The sequence below is a fragment of the Podarcis liolepis genome, assembly GCF_965112155.1.
Source record: "Podarcis liolepis genome assembly, chromosome: Z".
In the NCBI taxonomy this organism is placed as follows: Eukaryota; Metazoa; Chordata; class Lepidosauria; order Squamata; family Lacertidae; genus Podarcis; species Podarcis liolepis.
In genome coordinates, this window is record NC_139570.1 from 49,442,416 (window position 1) to 49,466,614 (window position 24,199).

At 47.2% G+C, this 24,199-nt stretch overlaps 1 protein-coding gene across 1 annotated transcript; it reads left to right on the forward strand.

The window, feature by feature from the left end:
* The first annotated feature begins 6 nt into the window (after positions 1-6).
* On the forward strand, positions 7-18,880 carry MRRF (mitochondrial ribosome recycling factor). Its single transcript, XM_083486046.1, has 7 exons — positions 7-107; positions 2,155-2,351; positions 5,632-5,781; positions 8,632-8,750; positions 11,491-11,582; positions 17,093-17,252; positions 18,313-18,880. Exons 2-7 carry the CDS (start codon positions 2,171-2,173, stop codon positions 18,388-18,390), a joined length of 780 nt encoding a protein of 259 aa, XP_083342172.1. The 5' UTR covers positions 7-107; positions 2,155-2,170; the 3' UTR covers positions 18,391-18,880.
* The last annotated feature ends 5,319 nt before the right edge of the window (positions 18,881-24,199 follow it).

Below are 24,199 nucleotides of genomic sequence, written 5' to 3' on the forward strand. Positions count from 1 at the left end.
GGGAGGGCCCGACGTCATCGACCCGCGCCGGCGTTGGCGCTCACTTCCATCCACACCTCCGACGAGGAGACTCGCGGGTTGGCGGAGCGGCGGCGGAGGAGCGAAGCGTAGGCTTGGGGAAGGGCGGCGTTCCGAAGGGAATGCGCCGAAAGCGGGGGCGGCTCCGGCGGCGGGCGGGGCCTGCGGGAAGGGGCAGGGCTTGGCTGGCCTCGCATGCTGACTAAGGAAGGGGGCGGGGCTTCTGTTTTCGGTGTGTTGGGGCGGGGCTTGTAGGCTCTGGGGGCGGGGCGGGTGGGCGGGTCTTGTTTGGGGGCGGGGCTTAGGGCAGGGGTTGGGGTTCTCCTATGGAGGTGGGACCTTGGGATTGGGACCCTTGACTGACTTACAGCTCCTGGCCATAGCTGTCAACTTTCAGATTTGAAAATAAGGGACCAGAAGCCTCACCTGCCCCGGGGACAGTCTGCGGGATAGCTAACAATCCAGGATAGCAGTGGGAAGCAGCAAAGGGATAAGGGAATTTCCCGCCAAAAAAGGGGAAGGTTGAAAGCTATGCTCCTGGCTATGTCAGGGTCATAAAAGCCCATTACTGCCACGATCACCTCAGAAGGGGTGATTCCAAAGGACCTCATCCCTTTTGGAGCCGCAAGGGCACTATTCCTCCTCCTTCTTCTTCTTCTTCTTCTTCTTCTTCTTCTTCTTCTTCTTCTTATGTTATTATTTATTAAATTAGCATACTGTCCATCTCACAATATCTCACAGATCTCACAGTATAAAGATACCTTAAAATACAAAATAAAACCAGAAAGTACGTAATAAAAAGAAGTACAAGAACAAACCAGTAATCCCCTCTCACACGCACAGACACATTTAGAAGGATATGGAATGTTAATCAGTCCAAGGCCTGGTTGCAGAGATACACCTTCGCCTGGCGCCTAAAGATGTATAATGAAGGTGCCAGGCGAGTCTCCCTGAGGAGAGCGTTACACAAATGGGGAGCGACTGCAGAGAAGGCCTGTTCTTGTGTTTCCACCCTCTGGACCTCTCATGGAGGGAGCACACTGAGAAGGGCCTCAGGTTATGATTGCAGGGTCTGGATAGGTTCATATAGAGAGAGGTGGTCCTTGAGGTATTGCAGTCTTGAGCTATTTAAGGCTTTATAGACTAAAACCAGCACTTTGAATTGGACCTGGAGACTAATTGGCACCCAGTGCAGTTGGGCCAAGTGTATTATGCTGAAACTATCTTGCCCCAATGAGCAGGCTATCCCTGTCCAGCCCTGGCACAGCCGAGCCATTCTATTCACTTCAGCCCCAATTCTGCAGGAGATAGGATAGTGTGTAGTGCCTAAAGTGCATGTGTGAACTGTTTCATATGAAAATGTCTTCAGATACCTTCAGAGTGAGAGTCTGTAACTGGCAGAAGGCTGGCCCCTGGTGGGTGTGAGACATGGCAGGGAATAGGTGTGCTCTAGTGTGACAGTGGCCAGGTGCCTTCTGTGGACTTGAGTAATGCTGTTCCCAATTCTGTCAGATAGCATCTGGGATAAGTGGTTGTGGTAGATTTTGTTGGTGGACTTGTGTTGTCTGCATAATATGGGAGGAGTTTGGGGAAGGAGGCAGTGGCGTAGCGTGGATTGCCAGCGCCTGTAGCCATGCAGAGTTGGGAGTTGGTGGAAGAGAAACAGGCAGAGTACGCATGCGCATTCCACTGGAGAAGCCATTTTCAAAGGAGCCCAGTGACGGAAGCATGCAGCTGTATTGCGGCAGCACCAGTTGTTGAAATTTTCTGCTCCTTGCAATTTTGTGCCTGGAGCAACCACCCTGTGGCCCCCCATGGTACGCTACTGGAAGGGTAGAAGGAGAGATATAGCTGTAGGAAGGTGATAGGTTGCAGTGGAAGATGGGGTTAGGGTTATTTATGTCTTGTTCCTTGCTCCCACCTCGCCCACAGATTGGTCCCTAGTTGTTCATCTTGGGGCATCTGTACAATGCCAGCAGAAAAAACACAATTTTAAACACCAAATGACTCTGAAATACCTAGCACAGAAAAGCTACCAGCCCAGCACACTCATTAAACAACAATGTAACTGAACGAAAGCCTGCCTCACCTATTATTTACTTGCCTTTTTAAGAATTAATGGTTCTTTCCAGGCAGCTTTCAAGAGGACGACATGGCTGGGCCTCTGAGATGCCTCTGGCAGTTGCCTCCCCTACTGCGTTACTCCACTTTGGGGACTGCGAAGCCATCCCTGCAGGCCCCTCTGAGGGGCCTTTTGCTGCATGGCTGCCTGGATAACTGGGCCCCCCCTCAGATGGCGCAGGCCAGGCATCTCGCTACCAAGAAAGCCAAAGGTGAGAAAGGGAGCCTGTGGACCCGAACTTTCCCCAATTATGCGTTTTCTACTGATCACCCCATCCTGGTGCCTTGAGGGTGGGTGGGAGGTCCCACTACTCCCTACTCAACGGGAGTGGTGGCAAGATTGAAGCAGTCGTATTATCGATTGATCAGTTATTGTTATTTTTTATTAGGCCTGTCGCTTTTTTGCAGAGAAGTTTCCAAGGGACTTAAAACGTATTAAAAAACAGATACGTTGTAATATTGACATGTTCATGGAAAAACACGTGCAGTTTGTAAGAAATGTATAGCTAAGACAGGTAAATAATGTTTTTATTCATCTTTAATGGTAAAGAACAGACATTTTGAGAAAACAACAGTAAACAACAAATAATATCCTGATAAAGTTACAGACTTTTGTCATTCTGTGTAATAAAGTTTCATTTGATGACTCCAAGAGATCACACCACATTTTCCCAAGAGTGTTAGGTGGATTCCTGCCACAGTCTGAACAATTTGTGTATTCAATAAATATCTTCCATATGTTATAAAAGGAATAAGGATTCTTTTTGCCCTTTGCCACTTGACTTTGTCATTTATCAGCCAGTGCTGTTGACCATACTCTTGTATACCAAGAATCGATGTTAAGCCCAGTGCCAGTTTTCAAACATCTGACTACCTCCATATAGACAGCTGTCAATAGAAAGGCTAAGAGGTCATCATTAGGGTGGGATTGTAAGCCCAAGTCGTGCTAGTGCAGGAGACATTTCAACTGTTTTGCTATATATCAAGCTTATTTCTTTGAAGTTAGCACTCCAGAAAGGTTTGATGATATCACTACACCACCACATATGGAAATATGTACCTTTGACTGCGCATCCTTGACTGACTTACTTAGATATTCAGGATAGCCACATCACTGTCATGTCACTTATGCAGGAGTTTTAATGAGGATTCCTGATTTTTGCAGAAACTGATTTCAACAGCCATCCAGTTTTCACTGGAATTTGTACTTCTAGGTCCATTTCCCACGGCATTTTTGTGTATGATAGATTGCCATATTCTAGTGTTATTAGAGCTTTATAAATTGGAGGAAGCCATGCCCCTAGAGAATGAAGAGAGGTTAACAAAGAATCTTAACAGCGGATCAAAATGGTACAATGACTATTTAAGGTTTGGTATGTCATCTTTCTTACTTTGCAAGCAAGGGCTTGGTTGGTGTTAGGAAGCTGAGCTAGGTGGTCCCTTGGTCTGAGCTCACAAGGCAGTCCTTGTATTCTGTGAACCAGAGGTGGAGATTGTGTGGCTCTCCAGGTGCCGCTCCCAGCCAGCACAGCCAGCACAGCCCTTGGGCACACATGATGGGAACTGGTGTTCCAGCAGTGCCCAGAGAGACACAGATCCCCACCCTTCCTTTAAGTGCACTCTTTTCTCATGCTGACTGAAGAATTCTGTGCAACCCAGGGTTTGCTACGCATCAGGAATGTTTGCTTGCACAAGCGCCAATGAAACGAACAGGAGCTGTATAAAAACACAGCTATGCTCCTGCTGGCGCTTCCGTTAGGAAACTGTTTTTGCGAGTAGTAGTAGTAGGGGCTAACCAGGGCTGCCTCCTCCGCCTCAAGTGTCCTCTGGCTGTTCTGTCAGGCTGTCTCAGCGGGAGAGAAGGGAAGCAGAAAGTTCGTTTCATCAGCTTTGCTGGAGGCCCAGCTCCACAGGGCACCTGCCCCTGAACTCTTGCCAGCTGCTCTTTATAAGAAATGGTGCCTGATATTCCTGCCTCCCACCCACTTCCCTGCCCCTTTCATCCTTTTTAGAATGTAAGAATGCAGGGGCCGGGACTGCCTTGTTTTAACTGATGGTATTTAAGCCACTTTGGGGCTTCTTTTTTAGCTGAAGAACTGGTTGCAAATACTCTAAATCAGTGGTTCTCAAAGGCAGGAGAGGATGGCAAGTGTGATGGCAAGATTGAAGGACAATCAAAGAAACATTCAAACATTCCGGTATAGTATAGTATAGTATAGTATAGTATAGTATAGTATAGTATAGTATAGTATAGTATAGTACTGTACAGTACAGTGGTACCTCAGGTTACATACACTTTATGTTACAGACTCTGCTAACCCAGAAATAGTACCTTGGGTTAAGAACTTTGCTTTAGGATGAGAACAGAAATCGTGCAATGACAGTGGGAGGCCCCATTAGCTAAATTGGTGCTTCAGGTTAAGAACAGTTTCAGGTTAAGTACAGACCTCCGGAACGAATTAAGTACTTAACCTGTGGTACCACAGTATAGTATAGTATAGTATAGTATAGTATAGTATAGTATAGTATAGTATAGTATAGTATAGTATAGTGGTACCTCGTGTTACATACGCTTCAGGTTACAGACTCCGCTAACCCAGAAATAGTACCTCGGGTTAAGAACTTTGCTTCAGGATAAGAACAGAAATCGTGCGGCGGCAGCAGGAAGCCCCATTAGCTAAAGTGGTTCTTCAGGTTAAGAACAGACCTCCAGAACAAATTAAATACTTAACCTGAGGTACCACTGTATAGTATAGTACAGAAAAGGGGGGGAGGTACAACCGAAAACAGTATCCATGCCTCTCTTAAAGAGCCTTGGCTATTCTACAGATCTCCACGACATATTGTTGTGAACAGGGATTTTCAACACTGACAAAGTGGTACCTCGGGTTAAGTTCTGGAGGTCCATTCTTAACCTGAAACTGTTCTTAACCTGAGGTACCACTTTAGCTAATGGGACCTCCTGCTGCTGCCGCGCCACCGGAGCACGATTTCTGTTCCTATCCTGAAGCGAATCAAAGTTCTTAACCCGAGGTATTATTTCTGGGTTAGTGGAGTCTGTAACCTGAAGCGTATGTAACCTGAAGCGTATGTAACCCGAGGTACCATTGTATGAAAGGTTAGAAAAAAGAAAGGCTTCTTTGTATTGATGAGGAGACAAGATTTTGTTTGGTCTTTGTCTAATATAAATGAGATTAGCCGGCAAAAGCCAAGTTACACCTCACTGTGAGTTTGTATACACACTTAAGATACATATGCAAGAGGCTTATTTATATTTTGGGAATGGTTTATGTTCTTATGTAGCTGCATTATTTTATACTTCTTGGAGGTCACTGCTAGGAATTGTTTCTTCTTGTTTTCCAATGCATTTCTTACCAATATAAAATTCAGTGTGTTGCAAGCAAACTTTCATTCTGAAAGTGTGGCCCAGAGGAAAAAAGCTTGAGAACCACTTCTCTGAATAAATAAACAGCATTGCTTGTGCTTCTCCAGCTAAAGGGAAAGGCGGGGCACGTGTGAACATCAACACCTCTCTTGTTGAGGAGATCATTGGCTTGGATGAGGTGAATGAGAAAATGCATTCTGTGGTCAAAACCCTGCAGGAGGATCTCAACAAAAACCTGAGCATCCGCACCTCGCCAGGTAAGTCACTCCAGCAGGTTTGCAGCACCTGCTCTGAAGCAGCAGCCCCCAGCTCCCCCACATTGCCATCCCTACATCTCAGAGCTCTTCTCCAGACACAATAATTGATGGCTGCCTTGCGATTCTTAACAAAAGTTCTTTGCTTGCCCTGAGCTTGACCAGGAAGCATCCCTTCCTGCTAATAGCTTCCTGCAGGCAGTCATTGCAGAGTGGGAGATGTCAGAAGCATCTAAGCGAACCATTTGCAGATGTGATGACGAGGAGAATTGTCAGCTACCAGCGTGGCAGGAAAGGGGCAATTGCCACTAAATTAGCCTCTTGGAAATTGCCCTCAAGATGTGGGGAGGACCAGACTTATATTGACAGACTGGCACCTTTGGCTTAAAACGGGGTTCTTCTGTAGTGAAGGAAGGGCATCCCCTTCCTACGAACTTATATTGGTAAGCACCAATGTGTGCAGGCCGCGAGCACAATCCTCGCCTCACTGATTTGATGGAGTTGCCGTTTCATAAGAAGAGCTTGGCTGAATTACACAAAAAAATTAGTGCCAGCAGTTGAGTGCAAGCACAGGACTTGGGCAAAGTGTGCAGTCCAGTGCACATTCACATGAGTGCAAGTCCCACTAAATCAGGGGTTGGCAAAGTTTTTGTGGCTTGGGCTGGTTCACAGTCCTGCAGACGCTGCAGTGGGCTGCCCTGCAGACGCTGTGTGCACATGAACACGTGCAAAAGCTATTTCTGGCACGGAAGAGGCGTGTGCAGCTTCCCATTGGCTGCAGGAAGCTGGCCAGCATCACGGAAGGCAGTCCCTGCTCTGCTCTGCGCCGGTTTAGCGCGGCGCAAGGGAGCCGACCAAGCGGGTGGCAGGGGTCCATGGGCTGGTTAAATGACCCCCATGGGCCGCTTGTGGCCCATGGGCCTTAAGTTGCCGACCCCTGCACTAAATACAAGGAGAATTGATTCTGAGTAGACATTAGCATTGTACTGTAAAATGTTGGACAAGCTGCCACAAAAATTGGCACACCTGCGCAGTCACACATCCTGCTTTGGCTGTGTTAACGTGGATCTTCTTGAACAGTAGCTCTTCCTGCTCAGTTTAACGTTTCGGTTTTTCTGTTCAAGCATTTCCATTTAAACATTTCCAGAGAACCAGCGGTGGTGCAGTGGTTAGAGTTTCAGACTAGAACCTGGGAGAGGCAAGGGTTCGAATCCTCTCACTTGGCTGTGAAGTGACTTTGTGCCAGTCACTGCTTCTTGGCATAGCTTACCTCACAGTGTTGTTGTGGGGGTTAAATGAGGAGGGGAGCACCATGTAAGCCACTTTGAGGTCCTTTGGGGGGGGAAGGGGGGTATATAAATGAAGTAAATAAATATACTTCATATTTATAAATATACACACCTTGTCCGTCCGTCCTTACTTAAGTTTGTCTGGCTGGAAGCATTCTGGAGCAAGAATCAAAAAAGCAGATTAACAAAGGGCCAGAAGGGAAGTGTCTGAAATTGCAATATTGAGTTGTCATTCTGTGTGGGGCCCTGCCTAAAAAGAAGTTGGGCTGTTGCTAGTGAAAAGAGCTGTTGGTTGCCTGACCATTTGTCTTTATAAAAAGTGAATAACCGGTCATTCAGCAGGCGGGGTTCTGTCTAGCATTAGTCGTACACAGTGTGGATCCAGTGACGTCAAGCAGCATGGCTTTACTTTCGTCCATTCGTTTCAGTGGGGCTGCTCTGAAAAGACTTTAGTTGTACACATCCCTTAGATCCACTTAACATTTTAGAGTGGTTAATTGGTTAAAACGTTGGCATTCGTGTAAATTACTTACTTAGCCGCTGATCTCTTTTAGCAAGGTAGGGAAGAACAGCAGCCTACCTCACATATAAAAATGGAATAAGATGAGAAGGAGCTTGTAGTCGGACATTGGGGTGGAGAAAGTAGCTAGTCAGAAAACACGTGTCTCCATCGGAACAACCCCCTCCTCAGTTCAGGGGTGGGGACCTTTTTTGGACAAGTGTTGGGCTTTGGTTGCCTTCATCACACTGTTCTGCTGTTCTGCTACTGTTGGTTTATTTATAAATATATTTGCATACTGCTCTATCGTTTAAAAATCATCAAAGCCATTTACAGCAACAAAAGCATAAAGCCATGCAGCAAAACACTGAAAAGGCCATAGAAACATTGTGTGTGTTGGCCTTTAGATAGCTTAGTCCAGGAGACCTCCAGCTTTGGAGACAGAACTGTGATGATGCCTCCTGCTTCCCTGGGTGGACGTGTGTGTATACAGTGGTGCCCCGCAAGACGAATTCCTCGCAAGACGGAAAACCCGCTAGACGAAAGAGTTTTCTGTTTTGGAGGTGCTTCGCAAAACGAATCTCCTATGGGCTTGCTTCGCAAGACAACAATGTCTTGCGAGTTCCTTCTGGTTCCCCCCCCCCTTTTTCTAAGCCACTAAGCCGCTTATCAGCTGATCCGATCAGCAGATAAGCCGCTAAAAGCCTCTAAAAGCTGCTAATAGCGCTAATCCGCTAATCCTTCAATGGGCTTGCTTCGCAAGACGAAAAAAAACCACTAGACAAAGAGAATCACAGAATGGATTCTTTTCGTCTTGCGAGGCACCACTGTATGTATATGTATATGTACGTGTAAGAGTACAAACCCCCTGACTTTCACATTTCCCTGCTCCCTTTTGCCTGTCTCTCCACCCACCCATTCACATCGCATAGCCCTTGCAATGGAAAAGGTTGACCACCCCAAGCATGGAACTGCATGACATTTGGGCTGTTTCCACGCTGTCTTTGCTTCCACCAGCACCCAGATGCTGACATGGCTTTGGCGTCAATGTCCCTCTTGTTCCAGGGGCTCTGGACCACATCACTGTTGCGACCAAGGATGGGAAGTTTCCCTTAAGCCAGCTTGGGCAGATCTCCCTGAAATCCCCGCAGCTCATCCTTGTCAACATGAGCAGCTTTCCAGAGGTACGTGGACAACCCTTGATGGCCTTCTGCATGGTTGGCTCTTGGAGTGATTGAGAACTGCATGAGCCAGAAAGGAGACTAAACTAAGGTAGCTGTGAATTCACCAGGTGACCCCAGGAGTTGAAGGGGCCAGGAACAATCCCAGCATACCCAGGTAGGACTGTGAGAGTTCCTTGCCTGAAGCCCAGAAGAGCCATTGCTGCCAGCCAGTGTAGACAGTACTGAGTTAGATGGACCCATGGCCTGATTCAGCATAAGGCAGCTTCCTATGTTCTCACCCTTAGCTGAAATGAAGGCTTAAGTATAACGGCCATTGCAGCTGATATTATTCATCTTGCCTTTCCCACACTGTTGACATTTAGAATTGTAAGCTCCTTGTGGGCAGAGCCTTCTTTTGGTGCCATGCTTTGACAACAATGAGAAACATGTGAACTGCCTTGTCAGCATTGGAGCATCTCTGTAATTTTGCAAGCTTTCCTGTTCCCAAGGGTCAGAGAACCATAGGCTTGTAGAGTTGGAAGGGACCCAAAGGTTCATTTAGTCCAGCCCCTGCAGTGCAGGAGTCAAGGCCCCCATCCTCCATGACCCTAAAGCATGCTGTGGATTCAGCAGTGACCCTATTTCTTCCCATCACCCCTTCTTTTGTCTTTTTGTCTGTTTTTCCTCCAAGAGTGAGTAATGCTGGCCCCTGATGCGAGTTGTAGTCCAAAGACTCGCTGGAAGAGACTGGAGGAGAGGGCTAGATGGAGCTACAATTTGACCCCGCATAAGGCAGCTTCAGGGATGCGGGTAGCGCTGTGGGTTAAACCACAGAGCCTAGGGCTTGCCGATCAGAAGGTCAGCAGTTTGAATCCCCGCAACGGGGTGAGCTCCCGTTGCTCGGTCCCTGCTCCTGCCAACCTAGCAGTTCGAAAGCACGTCAAAGTGCAAGTAGTTAAATAGGTACCACTCCGGTGGGAAGGTAAACAGCGTTTCCATGTGCTGCTCTGGTTTGCCAGAAGCGGCTTAGTCCTGCTGGCCACATGACCCGGAAGCTGTACGCCGGCTCCCTCGGCCAATAAAGCGAGATGAGCGCCGCAACGCCAGATTCGTTTGTGACTGGACCTAACGGTCAGGGGTCCCTTTTAGTTTACCTTAATGCAGCTTCAGATGTCTAGGTGGTTACTGCAAAAACTGTGGAGCTATATGGGGTGAACAGGATTTCCAGTGACCAGGTTTGACTTCAGTGCTCTTCATGATGTTTGCTTTTCCCTTGACTAACAAAACCAGAATAAATTATGCAGGCAGAAGAGGCGGGTTGCTTTTTTAAAAGAGAATGAACAAACTGACAACCCGTGTGTGAGAGAGTAGAACAGACAAAAACCCCCACTGCTTTTCAGTCAACCTGGCATCATTTTATTACATTCGAAACATCAATAGAACAGTCACAGGCCTTTGGCAACTTGTGGGATTATACCTTTGTTTAAAAACTGAAATGGCTCAGAAGTTCAAGATAATTAAATAGACTATTGGTGCTTCTGGTAGTGGGTAGGGTTGGGCAATATATCAACATAGCATCCAAAACCTGTTTGAAGTCCATATTGTTAAATCGGTTTCATAATTTTTGACCTGGCAATATATTGCAAATTGTGTGTGTGTGTGTGTGTGTGTGTGTGTGTTTCTGCTGTGCAAAAATCACCATACAGGAAAAACCATGAAGCCAGCCAGTGCCTCTACATAGATCATGACGTCTGAAATAAGAATGGAGCTATCAGTATATCATGATGTTTAGCTGGTGATATATCACAGTGTTGAAAACCAGATATCACCCAGCCCTGGTGGTGGATTACTGTTCGATATTGACTGTTGCTTGTAAAAATAAATGAAAACAAATAAAAGTTGTGGTGGGGGGGAGGATGATAATAATTTAGACAGGTTTCTTCCTTTGGCACAAATTATGCAGGGTGTAGAATACAGATTTTGAAGTTCAGTATGTAGACTGCCTGGGCGCAGCACAGTGTGTGTGCATGTATTTTAAAAATAGCCCCCCGAAACGCCAAAGCCGCCCCCTCCACATTGCCTGTCAAAGGGGCTGTGTGCCTTGTCTCATCCCTGCCTGCCTCCCAGCTCTGGCTACAGATGGGGCTGGCAGCTTTCAGATCCTGCCTGAAAATCCACAGCTGTGAAAAACAGGCCTTGTGCTAATCCCCGTTATTTTCACACTTGCCTATGGTTGCAATGTGGAACGAGTTAAAATGATTTAACTCTTGCCTCTAAGCTCCTGCTGCATGAGATCTTTGGCATGCAGAGTCAGACCCTGGAATCTTTCATCTGCTTTTGGCCTATGTCTTGCAAAGTCCAGAGTCTCCTTCCACCAGCATCCCCTTGGGAATTCACCTAAAAAAAAAATCTGTGTTGCCTCAAACCATCAAAATGGTTTTAGTTTTCCACTTTTGGTTTTCTTCCTCCCTTCCTTAGCTGCTGATCCCCCCCCTCCTTGCCCTCCCCCCACAGCCACTTCACTGATACCTCAATACTGGGGATGAGGGAGGGACTGCAGTTTGCAATCCAGTTTTGATCAAAGGGGCTTGCGCTGTTGTAACTTCCTGGTTTTGCTGGTAAGCGAACTAAATGTTTCCATGTTCTGTCAAGATGGATTGCTTCCATTGATGGAGAGCTCCGGCATTTGGTAATAATTATTTGCTAATTCCCTCCGCCTTTTTTATCTCAGGGTGGTTTTTTCATTTTTTGTTTTTTGCAGAGCGCAGCTGCAGCTATCAAGGCGATCCGAGAGAGCGGAATGAACCTGAACCCGGAAGCAGATGGCCTGATCATTCGCGTGCCTGTTCCTATGTAAGCAACCACAACAGCCGTCTCTCTTGATTTGGCGACCACAGTGGGGGAATGCGATAGCGCTGGCTGGCTTTCCTGGGCAACCCTAGCTTTGCACCCTGGATTTCTTTTATGGAGTTGAGGGGATTAGCTGAAGGAGTGTTTTCTATCATGTAAACCTCCCTCTGTGTTGAGGTTCTCTGGGTTCCTCACACTACCACTTGCAGCCCAAGCGATTGGAGAGAGGCCTTTCTCAGCAGCGGCACCCAGACAAGGAGGTTGGTGCCAGCTCCAGATTTCAGCATGCCTTTGGGCAAGGTGGTCTCTGTGAATCCCCTTCCTCAAGGGAGTCCGCCTCTTGCTGTGTTGTCCAGGACACAGTGCGGTCCTTTCCCAGCTCTTTGTACAGCTGGCGCCCACCGAGCTGGCTTCGCTTCTGAACTGACCAGTGCAGGCAGTGAATAGGTTTGAAAATGTATGATGGAGAGATGCTTTTCCTCCCCACCCACTCCATCACCTTGTTTCACCAAAGGTAAAGGTAAAGGGACCCCTGACCATTAGGTCCAGTCGTGGCCGACTGTGGGGTTGCGGCGCTCATATCGCTTTACTGACTGAGGGAGCCGGCGTACAGCTTCCGGGTCATGTGGCCAGCATGACTAAGCCGCTTCTGGCGAAGCAGAGCAGCGCACGGAAACGCCGTTTACCTTCCCGCCTGAGCAGTACCTATTTATCTACTTGCACTTTGACGTGTTTTTGAACTGCTAGGTGGGCAGGAGCAGGGACTGAGCAACGGGAGCTCACCCCGTTGTGGGGATTCGAACCGCCGACCTTCTGATCGGCAAGCACAAGGCTCTGTGGTTTAACCTACAGCGCCACCCGCATCCTATAAGTTTCACCAAAAACTTGCCCATAAAGGCTGGTTGTTTATGTATTTATTTGGTTTCTGTATCACTACTCCTTCCACATTGGAGCCCTGGGCTGCAAACAACATAACTAGAACAGCATCAAAGAATGGCGATTGGCAGTAACTTCCAGACTGAAAAGAAAACTGCCCTCTGAAACACACTTAATAATTCCAGTATCATCAATGTAATTTAACTTAGGTTCTGTTCAATAGCATAGCACAATGAACAGTGCAATGGGTGCTATTTACAGATGAAATCTTACGGAGTCCAAAAAGCAGTCATAATAATAATAATAATAATAATAATAATAATAATAATAATTTATTATTTATACCCCGCCCATCTGGCTGGGTTTCCCCAGCCACTCTGGGCGGCTTCCAAAAGAATATTAAAATATTGTGATACATCAAACATTAAAAGCTTCCCTAAACAGGGCTGCCTTCAGATGTCTTCTAAAAGTCTGGTAGTTGTTCTCTTTGACATCTGGTGGGAAGGCGTTCCACAGCGAGGGCGCCTTTTAAAGGATTAGATTTGATTCATGGGCAATAGATTAGTAGGTGATAGTAACTAAGGACCTTAGAATAGCCCTGCTGGATCAGACCAAAGCAGGCCCACCTGGCTCAGCCTCCTGTTCTCAAAGATCTTCAGCCATGGAGGCAGAGCCATCTAAGTCTTATCCTCCATTAATTTGCGTAATCCTCATTTAAAGTCATCTAGGTCGGTGGCCATAGGAGGGAGTTTCATAGTTTCTTTTTTTAATATATAAGATATTTATTAAGATTTTCAAAATATTACAAAATAAAAATAGAAAAAAGAAAAATACAAAATAAAAATAATTAAAAACAACTCAATCTTTCCATTACTTATTTTTCATTAGCTTGTTTCCCGGACCTCCTCACGCCTCCCTTTTTTGTATTCCAATTCAGTTTGTTGGTTCAGCAAATCCTTCCCCTGGGAGTTTCATAGTTTCAACCACGTGCTGCATGAAGAAGTGACTCAGTGGAACCTATGTTTGCAGAACAGTCTACCTCAGAAATAAGAATCAATGGGCAAATAGCAAAGGAGGGCCATGCTGGAGCTGGCCACTTTGGAAAACGAATGCCTGGCAAGAGGGGTCTTGGCTCTGGTCCAAATTTCAGTCTCCAAATTTCCCATGGATAGCAGCAAGAGGCTAGTCTTTGATGGCCTTGGAGAAGGTGACCAGACAGGATAATGTTGGGTATTAGATTAAGCATATCATACAGTGTTAGTCCTACTCTGCGTAGAACCATTGTACTTGATGGCCTTGGCCAACTTGAGTACATTAATCTTATTAATTTCTTCAATAACCATGCCATTGTGATGTAACATCACCGACACTTCGTTTGATCAAACTTAGCTTTGTTGATATCTACAGGAGCCTGGCTAAAGGAACTTTAAAGACTGAATCTTCCTTTTGGACACAATTTGAATGAGTTTTCTGTTTGTGGCTTCTACAGTAGATCTTGTACCTTGTTCTCTCAATTTTTGGATTATTAATATAAGATTTAGAACGTAGAATGGTTTGGTAGTGTTTTGTGTGCCGCTTATGTGCTGCTTACTTCATACTGGTCTACATTGTGATGTTTAAGGCAACTTTACTTGGCCCCGGGGGAACTCACAAAAGTGGAGCCCCCAGCCCTACAAATTACACAGGCTTACATAGGGGAATCCCCTCGCCTTAGCTTTATACATGCGTAGAAATTATGTCCCTTTCTCAGGGCAAAAGCATGCCTGCGTCATCAGAGCTGGATGCCGGATTTGGTGAGAAGAACAGGTCAGCTCAGGGCTGAGTTTTTTCCTGCACAGGAGTAACTGACACATTCTTCATGCGGTCTGAGTAAGAAGAGTCGCCTATCTTAACAATATCCTTTCACACCCTCTTTTACATCTCTTAGGCTGTCTATCAAAGCATATAGTATAATTCCCACTACAAGGGCAACTCTTGAGTAGAACTTAGCAGGGATGCAGCCCAAAGTCCCCAAAGAACCCTTAATAAAAGCAACCTCCCCACTCGCCTTGGGTCTTCCATTTCCCTGCACGTGGTAGGAAATCCAGCTTTTGGGTTTGGGCTCCGCAGCGAAGGCCTTCAGGAAAGCTCACCATAGCAGTTTCACAGGCATGTAGCCAAGGGCTGAGGGACCTGAGCTCCCAGCTATTCTCAGCACCGGCCAGCATGGCCTGAGGTTGGGGGGTGAGGACAGCTGGAGCCCCCATCAGCTTCTCTCCCCACACCTGGGTTCAGGCAGCATCAGGAGAGATCATCCTGAAATTAGTGCGGCCAAGCGCTCATGGCAGAGTGTGGCTGAGCACCAGCATTTTTGCTTTGGCCGATAAGATCCTGCTCTGGTTTCTGCAGCTCCTCCTGCTCTCTCTTCTTCCTTTCTCCTCTCCCTGCCTGGTTCTCCCCTCCCCTCAACTCCCCCCCCCCATGCAATCCTGAAGGAGGCTGCTATTATCCTCCTAATTGCTGAGGATTTCGACTGGGTGCACAGCAGCCTGATTGTTAACACACTCCCAGATCATCCCCTGGTTTGAATTACACAGGAGGAGGGAAGAGACCCAGGAGGAGCGGGAAGGAAGGCAGGTTCCAATGTTACTCTCACATCTCCTCCTTTGTCGCAAGGCCACGCTTCTCCCTCTGTTGCCCCATTTCCTGTCCCCAATTGCAGGGTGTAACCTGGGCTTTTTTTCTAGAACTTGCTGAGCAGCCACCCAAAGTCGTTGAAAGAAATTGAATATCTTTCTTGTGGCACACATACTGTGGAACTCCCTGCCTATTGAAAACAGGCAGGTGCCTCTGCTCCTTTCAGTGCCTGCCTGCCCAGACATGCACAATTCTGTCATGTGTTTTAAGTTTTTAGTTCATTGTTGGTTTTACCTTTTGAAAGTTTTAAGGAGTTTTTACTGAGAATTTTATTGTTTTATTTTCCTTGTAAGCTGCTCTGGGTTTGTTTTTTGTTGTTGTTAAAACAAACTTGTGGTGTATACATTTTATGCTTTAAATGAATAAAATAAGGCAGCCAGTGCCCTCCATGTGTTTGGGGCTACAGCTTCCATCAGCCCCAGCAAGTGCAGGGAAGCATAGAAATTGCCCAGAACATCTGGAGGGCCTCAGCTTCGCGAAACCTGCCATGTGATATACCTTGCTCTTCCTCACCTGTTCTTGTCTCCACCTCTCCCATAAAACTTTATCTCCTAAGCACCAATTTTCCCTATCACTCAAGGCTTTCTCCCCCACCCTGTTTTCAGGGCCAACCAGATTTGCATCTGCATACACATTCAGAAACCATTCTAATCCCCTGCTCCAGTAGCCTTGTAGCAATTAGCCCACACATCTATTGAGAGTGGTTTTCCTGACATTTCCTATTTATAATAAAAAAATTCCTTCCAGTAGCACCTTAAAGACCAACTAAGTTAGTTCTTGGTATGAGCTTTCGTGTGCATGCACACTTCTTCAGATACTTCTTCAGTATCTGAAGAAGTGTGCATGCACACGAAAGCTCATACCAAGAACTAACTTAGTTGGTCTTTAAGGTGCTACTGGAAGGAATTTTTTTATTTTGACTATGGCAGACCAACACGGCTACCTATCTACTACATTTCCTATTTATATCACACTTAATCTTATCGTTGCAATTTATTAATTGCCTTCTAAACCACCATCCCACAGCAGATTACATGTAAGATAGTTGAAAGGATTTAAAACACAGAACCAGCAAATACATTCAAAACAAGACAAAAACCCTAGATGTAAGAGGACACTCATGGTAAAGACCCATCGATCCAGCTGAGGATTTGAAAGTGTGCATAGCAGGTGCCTGTTGTGTCGCGACAGGTATGTGATTCCATAGGCCAGGGGCAGCCACACTAAAAGCCTTGCTCCGAGTTACTGCAGAGTTGGCTGCTGAGGTCTTTGGAACTTGAAGGAGACTGCAGTGATGTCCTAGGTGCATAAGGGGTAAGCAGTCTCTCAGATAACGCAGTCCTGAGCTGTATAGGAACGTATATGTTTAGTACCAACACTGTGAACTTGGCCTAGTAGCAAATTGTCAGCCAGTGCAAATCCTGCAAGCAAGGACTGTGATGCCTCAAGCACCGCTTTACCCCATATGGACCAACCTGGACCCTGTGATTATCATCTGAGGTCCTTTGTGTGCCTCCTGCATGAGGATTTCTGGAGGGTGGCAACACAAGAACAGGCCTTTCCTGTGGTGGCTCCCTGCTTGTGACATGTTACATATGTTGGGGCCATGCAGAAACATTCCTCTTCCCCCAGGCTTTTGGTTAGTTAAGCAATCTATGGCCTTTAAAACTGTGGGGGGGGGGGTTACAGTTTTTGTTTGTTACCATGCCAATGTGTTTTTGTATTGCAAACCACCCTGTGAGCCTCAAGATGAAGGGCGCTATGATAATTTAATAAACAAATAAATGAAATGAGACTTGCCCCCACAATCCACTGAGCCGCCATGTTGTGTACCAGATGCAGTCTGTGGGAAAAGCCCCGAGGGTAGCTGCACATGGAATACATCGCAGAAATCCAGTGGTGAGGTTGTGAGTGCATGAGCAGCTGAGGTCAAAGACACCCTTTGCTTGCTGTTTGACTAGGGTCACCCGCGAGCACAGAGAGAACCTGGTCACTGTGGGAAAGCAGCTGACAAACAGAGCGAAGGAGTCGCTGCGGAGAGTTCGTGCCGAGGCCATCAGCCAGACCAGGAAGGCCAAAAGCTCCACGTCAGAGGATACCATCCGGTTGATAGAGAAACAGGTACTAGTCAGTTGATGGGCCATTTTCTAATACAGTGGTACCTCGGGTTACAGACACTTCAAGTTACGAACTCCGCTAACCCAGAAATAGTACCTCGGGTTAAGAACTTTACCTCAGGATGAGAACAGATATCGTGCGGTGGCAGCGGGAGGCCCCATTAGCTAAAGTGGTGCTTCAGGTTAAGAACAGTTTCAGGTTAAGAACGGACCTCCAAAACGAATTAAGTTCTTAACGCAAGTTACCACTGTACAGTCATACCTCAGGATAAATATGCTTCAGGATAAGTATTTTCAGGTTGCGCTCCGTGGCGACCTGGAAGTAACGGAGCACGTTACTTCCGGGTTCCTCTGCTCGTGCATGCGCAGACGGTCAAATTGATGTCATGTGCATGCACGGAAGCAGCAAAACGTGACCCGCGCATGTGCAGATGCGCCGTCGCATCTTACGTTCTAATCAGGATGCGAACGGGGCTCCGGAACAGATCCAGTTCGCATCCCAAGGTACCACTGTACTTATTTATTTACTATTATATTTAACCCTGGAACGCATCTGGACCTGCTCCCACATCAAAAGCCAGCCTGTCAGGGAGAACTCAGGAGGGGAGAGTTCTGCTTTTGCACTTGAACTCTGCTTGCTTGTTCCTCACTGTGAGAACCTCTCCTCTATGAATTCGTCTAGCCCTTCTTTCAAGCCATCCCAAGTTGGTGGCCCATCACTGCTCCTGTGGGAGTGAGTTCCATAGTTTTAACTGTGTGCGGCATTAAAAAAAACCACTTAGGTGAAATCTACACACATATAAAAACGCTGCTAAAATGTTTTTTTAAAAAAAAAAAAGTTTTGAAAACTATATTGAATTTGTCATAGCTCACTGTCGCCATCTAGTGTCCCATTTGTGTGTTGCACTTTACAACGCAGCCAAAATGTTTTATTTGCAGCTGTATAGCTGAGTCCTTACTTTCATCTGTCCTGAACTTACCAACATTGAGCTTCCTTGGATGTCCGTAATGTTATTATTTTTAAAAAAATTTGCCTGCATTCACACCCTTTTCTCCCCCTGCAGATCCAGCAAATGGCAGAGGACACAGTAGCCGAAATGGAGAAGCTGTTGGCAGCAAAGACAAAAGAGCTGCTTGGTTAGCCTGCTTACGGGAGATTTCAAGCCATCTGTCACCAGGAGGAGTTTTCTACCCATCCCTGGACTCTCACGGCCTCCTGTGTGGCTGCAGCATTTTGGCTCCCATCACGTGCGAGGCTCTTCGGATCGGGTATACGATCAGCCCTGCCTACCTCCCTAAGACTTTGGCATCGGCCAGAAAAATTGTGTTGGCAACTTTGAGGGCAGCTGGGGCTGATGAAATTAATACGGACAAGGTTGCAGCCCCACTAAAACCTGGTTGACGTAACCACGTAGAGTGGTGGTTCTTGGCAAGAGAGAGAGCGTGCTTCATTAAAGAGGATTTTTTTTTCCCTAGGAGCAATCACATTTTGGATTGTCATTGACCGCCTTGGCCATTTTCACTTGCTTGTAAACTTTGTCAGAGTGGGAGGAGGCAGCAGAGGCCAGGCGTCTTCACGAACTCACAGGGAATCTTGTACATTAAATAAAGCACCCCAGGAGGTATGAAGTATCTCCATGTGATCTGATGATTCTTCCCCTGCCCTTTGTCCTTGCTGGGGTTAGAATGCAGGAAAGGTTACATGCAGACTTCCATAGCAGTTCGGGGCAGGGCAGCCTGAACTGCTGGGCTGGGTCCCGTGGTTCCTGGTGGCAGTTCCCATACTGCCTCAGTTTCCTAGATGGGAAACCTGGTGCAGTTTCCACACCCCACCCTTATGGTAGAGCACGAGGCTGCGTGAGCAACTTGACTTGGGCAGGCTGCTAATTTCAGTTTCTTGAACGCCTAGCCCTCATGGCTGCAAAGTTAGTCCTATGTTGGCAACGCTTGTGGGTGTCTCTGAAGGCAAGTTGAGGTGGCTGAATGAGATTGCTCATTGCAGGGTGCAAGGCGCCTCCCCAAGTGCAGCGGCGTTGAAATGAAAACGCAGAATTATTAAAATCCCATGAATATACTTAATGTGGGTTGTAGGGAAACGTGTGGGGGTAGGGTAGGAGGGGAGAGGAGGACGGCCACATCCAGCCCCCCAAACCACAGATCTTTAAAGAGTGTGCCTTTTTGTTGCAAAGGGGGCATTAGGGTTGTAGGAAACTATTATATCCTGAGTTGGAATGCTGCTTCATCTAGTTCAGTACTGTTTACACTGACTGGCAGTCACTCCTCAGGGTTTCAGCATTTATCAGCTCATTTGATAAATGTAAGGCTAGCTCAAAAGGCCTGAGCTGAAAGAAATTTGCTGAGCCAAGTAAGCACTGTGGGGCATTCATTTCCCCCTTGATCCATTTATCAAAAGAGGAGGCACTTCCGGCAGGCGGCAGCAGACATTTGAACGGATTGCAAATGTGTCTACTCAAAGTAGACCCACTGAAATTGACAGTCATGATGGATGGATAGGCCCATTAATTTTAATGGATCCTTCTTCTTTGGCGATCACTCGTAGCCAAGTAAGATTGTCTTCCATAAACACGGTTTTAACAATGAGTCTGTAAGTGACTGTGGAGGCCAATTCTGGACCCACACGTCCTTCCACAGTGGGGACACTGGTTTCCAGGCAGGAGCTGATCACGGTGTGGATTTGCCCTGTGTGCCTTCCTCTTGGCACGCTTCTCCCTTGCGTCCTGAGTTTGAGTGTCTTCAAAGCCCATGACACCTTTGGTAAAGGCTGTTCTTCAATTGGAGCGCTCACAGCAGAGCTTAGTTAGCTACTACCTGATATTTCTAAGCACTTTTTGAGGGCAGGCTTGTATAAAGCGGGGAGGGGGCCGTCCTGCCTGGAGGTTTCTAGGGCTCAGGTGAGGTCCCACTTAGTCTGGAGGAGATGCACCTGGAGCATCAGCCAAAACTGATAAAAGGCTCACAGTTGCTGCCTTGACCTGGGCCTCCCAAAGCGCCATAGGATCAAGGCACCCCCCTGAAGCTAAAATCCTAATCCTGCAAGGGAGCCTGCACCCCAAACCCAAGGCCCCCAAGCCTCCCTGCAGCACTTCCTGGTGGCCTCTGCTAAGCCGGGCCGATCATCAGTGTGGAGAAACCCACCGGTGTCCCTAGGAACACAGGACGCTGCAGAATGAGACCCCTGGGGCCTCTGTTAAGAGGCAAGGGGGCGACAGACATTGGGGCCACTGGAGGTGCAAACGAACATCAGACTATCATCCATTTTGTTGAACTGATTGAACCAATTTTGGTTGGATATTGAATGAATGTCTAATTGCTACTGTATTGAATTTCATTGCTCTATCTTCCTTGGCGGGTTGTGCAAACTGCTGTTTGATGCTTTTTTTATAAGGTAGGAGAGTCTTTTAGGCGGGGGGGGTCTTTGCTGCCCTCCCCGCAGTTGCTGCCCTTGGGGGACTGAACTTTGCTCCATGTCTGCATGCAAGACATGTACCCATGAGTGCTTGGGCCCAGCTGCCGGCCTTGGGTTCAAGTAATGCCTTTGCAAAGCACCCTCTGGTCCCAGTAGAGAGAGAGAGTATGTTTGTGGAAAGCAGGAGAGAAGTCGTGCAGGGGTGGCGGGGAGAGAACGGAGCAGCGCGAGGGTCTGAGCCAGAGTCGAGTCCCTCCAGTGTCAAAACCCAACGCTGTACTTCAAAGGAGAGGTGATTGCTCTCCTTGTGAGCCACTGGCGGCAGAGAGAGACGGTGCAATTGCGATTGCTTTTGTGTAAAGGAGGGCTGAATCCTCTCTCTGATTGTAGGCTTTCTGGATTTGTGTCAAACAAGGCTGGTGGTGTGTCAGAGTTTAGGAGGCGCATACATCTTTCAACAGTGCGCCTTGCCTGCCGGCAGTGCGGGCAGGGGGGCGGGGGGGGGAGATGAGGGAGATGCGCCCCCATAATCGCCTGCCTTCTATATTCAGTGTTGATTAGACGCGCTTTCGGCCTGGATTGTCGGGAGGCTCAAGTGGGTTTTTTTTAATCACTACAGAAGCTCATTACAGCTTCCCAGTGACTCTTATGTCCTCCAGTTCTCCTTTCAGATTAGAGCCCATCGTCGGATGAATATTGGATGATTTCATTACATACAAATGCAATCAACAGTTTTGCATAAAATTTCTCCTCTTTTTCTCGAGTTTCAATTGACCCCGGCACCCGTGGCGGTAGGCGCAATACACATGCAAATGAGCCTGCGCTGCCGTGCGAGATATATATATATATATATATATATATATGGAGCGGGGAGTAAGGAAAAGGGACACTCAGAAGCAAAATAAAAACCTCTGGAAAATCTTTGGGCATTGAGTGACGAGCCAAAGGCTTCCAGCTTCTCCCCCTCCAAAAGAACACATTTTGCCTGGGAATATACAGCTTGGCTCGCTCTTCTGAGTTAGCTAGGGCTGTTTGTGCACTGACACACCTCTTGCTTATTTGTTTATGGCCTTTAGAACTCACCTTTATTTCTCCAAGGACCTCAATAGTTCTCAGTGCTGCCTTTGAAATCCCGGTAACATCGAGGAAATCTGGACATAGGGCAGTCCTATTCTGCATAGTAATGCGTCCCACCTTCCTTCCTTTATTGCTATTTCTGTTGTTCATGTATGCATTTATAAAATTTCATACACAGGAAGCTGCCTTATACAAAGTCAGACGGTTCTCTCCCTAGGGCTTTTTTTCAGTAGCTGCTCAAGGGAATACAGTACTAGCAGTACCTGTTGTTGTTTTGTACAGTACTAGCAGTACCTGTTGTTGTTTTGTTGTTGTTGTTGTTGTTGTTGTTGTTGTTGTTGTTGTTTAAACGTGTGACACTTACTGTAACAACTTCATGGTAAGTAAATGTAAAGGGACCCCTGACCATTAGGCCCAGTTGTAACCGACTCTGGGGTTGCGGCGCTCATCTCGCTTTATTGGCCAAGGGAGCTGGAGTACAGCTTCCGGGTCATGTGGCCAGCATGACTAAGCCGCTTCTGGCGAACCAGAGCAGTGCACGGAAACGCCGTTTACCTTCCCGCCGGAGTGGTACCTATTTATCTACTTGCACTTTGACGTGCTTTCGAACTGCTAGGTTGGCAGGAGCTGGGACTGAGCAACGGGAGCTCACCCCGTCACGGGGATTTGAACCGCCGACCTTCTGGTTGGCAAGTCCTAGGCTCTGTGGTTTAACCCACGGCGCTACCCGCGTGCCTTCATGGTAAGTACCAGGACTTATTTTTCGGGGGGTGGGGAGCACTGGTTCTCCCAACCTGGAGATGCTAAGTTGGGGTGCGTTTGGACCTTCCGAGGCCTCCATGCAAGGCAGGTGCTCTACCACCGAGCCTCAGGCTCCCCCCTTGGCCATTTTGTAAAGGGCAAAGTGGGCGCAAAAAAAGCTATTTTAATAATTTGTCAGTTGCAGCCCCAAGTCCTCAGGCTAGAAGTCCTGGGGCCCCAGTAGGGGCTTGCTTTCTTCCCCATCTTGTTTCTGTTTGTTGAATATGGGAGATAAGTGGTTAGTGCAAGACCAGCCAGGGCAGAGAGAGAGAGAGAGAGAGAGAGAGAGAGAGAGATTGTGTGTTTATTTATTTATTTATTTGTCATATTATTGCAGTTTGTCTCCCACCTCCAAGGAGGCTAAAATGGAGTACATGGTTCTTTCAATGACCAGCATTTCCTACATGTGGAATTGCTTGACCTCTTCTTGACCCTCAGAGGTCAAAAATAAAATTACAGTTCTGAGGTAGGTTAGGCTGAGAGGCTGTGGCTGGTCCACGGTCAACCTCCAGGCTGGACTTCTTTAAACCCCTACTAATTGAGTGGTTCCCAAACTTTTGTTTGTTTGTTCCATAGGCTTATCCCCTGTGCCCCAGAAGCCTATTAAAAGCATTATTCAGAGTAGCTTTCTGCGGGAGCCACTAAGGAAGATAATAACACAACAAAATTCAAAACACAAACCATTAATTGCCACATTTATTCAAACTATTTAGTTCAATTAATTCAACAAAGCTGATGAACTTGATACACAGGGACACCAGCTTTTCAAAGTTTGGCAGCTCTTTCCACCTGCTGCCCCCTTGCCTATTAGTGCCCCCACCCTGGTAATCCCAATGCCATGAGCTACAGACCTTCAACTGGCCGAAATCCAACTTTTAGCTTTTAGCTACAAACAGACCATCCAGCCAAGAAAAGTTTCCAGTCAAGCTGCTAGCGTGAAATTGGAACCCCATCAAAAGAAAGAAGTACCTAGCCTCTGCTTGATCCTATGGTCTCATTAGTCAAACTGGGAAGCCTCGTTTTCATCTAATTTGCTTGTCAGGGCAAGGAGGGGGTCATCCATTACCCTGGCGCCCCAGCAGATGACGTCACCACTTCCACTCTGGGAAAGGAGAGAGAATGTCCCAGAGTTGCACTTCCTTGCTTTCCCCTTTTGGTACCACTCATTCTAGAATGAAGGTGAAAATGATTTGAGATTTCAGCAAGGACTAGAACCTCCAGGCGCTTTTCACAGACACAGCGGAACCATCGTTTTCAAGACAGCCCTCGTCACAATCCTGCCAAATCTGGAATTGGACTTGGCAATCAGATCCCACTGATAAGTCTTCTTGGACTTTGATGTTTTCACCTGCGTGCGACTGTACTCATTCTATGTGCCTGTTTCATAGAAGAAGAAGAAGAGGAGGAGGAGGAGGAGGAGGAGTTTGGATTTGATATCCCGCTTTATCACTACCCTAGGGAGTCTCAAAGCAGCTCACATTCTCCTTTCCCTTCCTCCCCCACAACAAACACGCTGTGAGGCAACTGGGGCTGAGAGACTTCAGAGAGAAGTGTGATGAGCCCAAGGTCACCCAGCAGCTGCATGTGGAGGAGCGGGGAAGCGAACCTGGTTCACCAGATTACGAGTTCACCGCTCTTAACCACTA

Coding starts and splice junctions, on each gene's coding strand:
- MRRF (XM_083486046.1), top strand. CDS start 2,171: ATGGCTGGGCCTCTGAGATGCCTCTGGCAGTTGCCTCCCCTACTGCGT. Junction 8,751..11,490: donor ACATGAGCAGCTTTCCAGAG/GTACGTGGACAA, acceptor TGTTTTTTGCAG/AGCGCAGCTGCAGCTATCAA. Junction 11,583..17,092: donor ATTCGCGTGCCTGTTCCTAT/GTAAGCAACCAC, acceptor CTGTTTGACTAG/GGTCACCCGCGAGCACAGAG.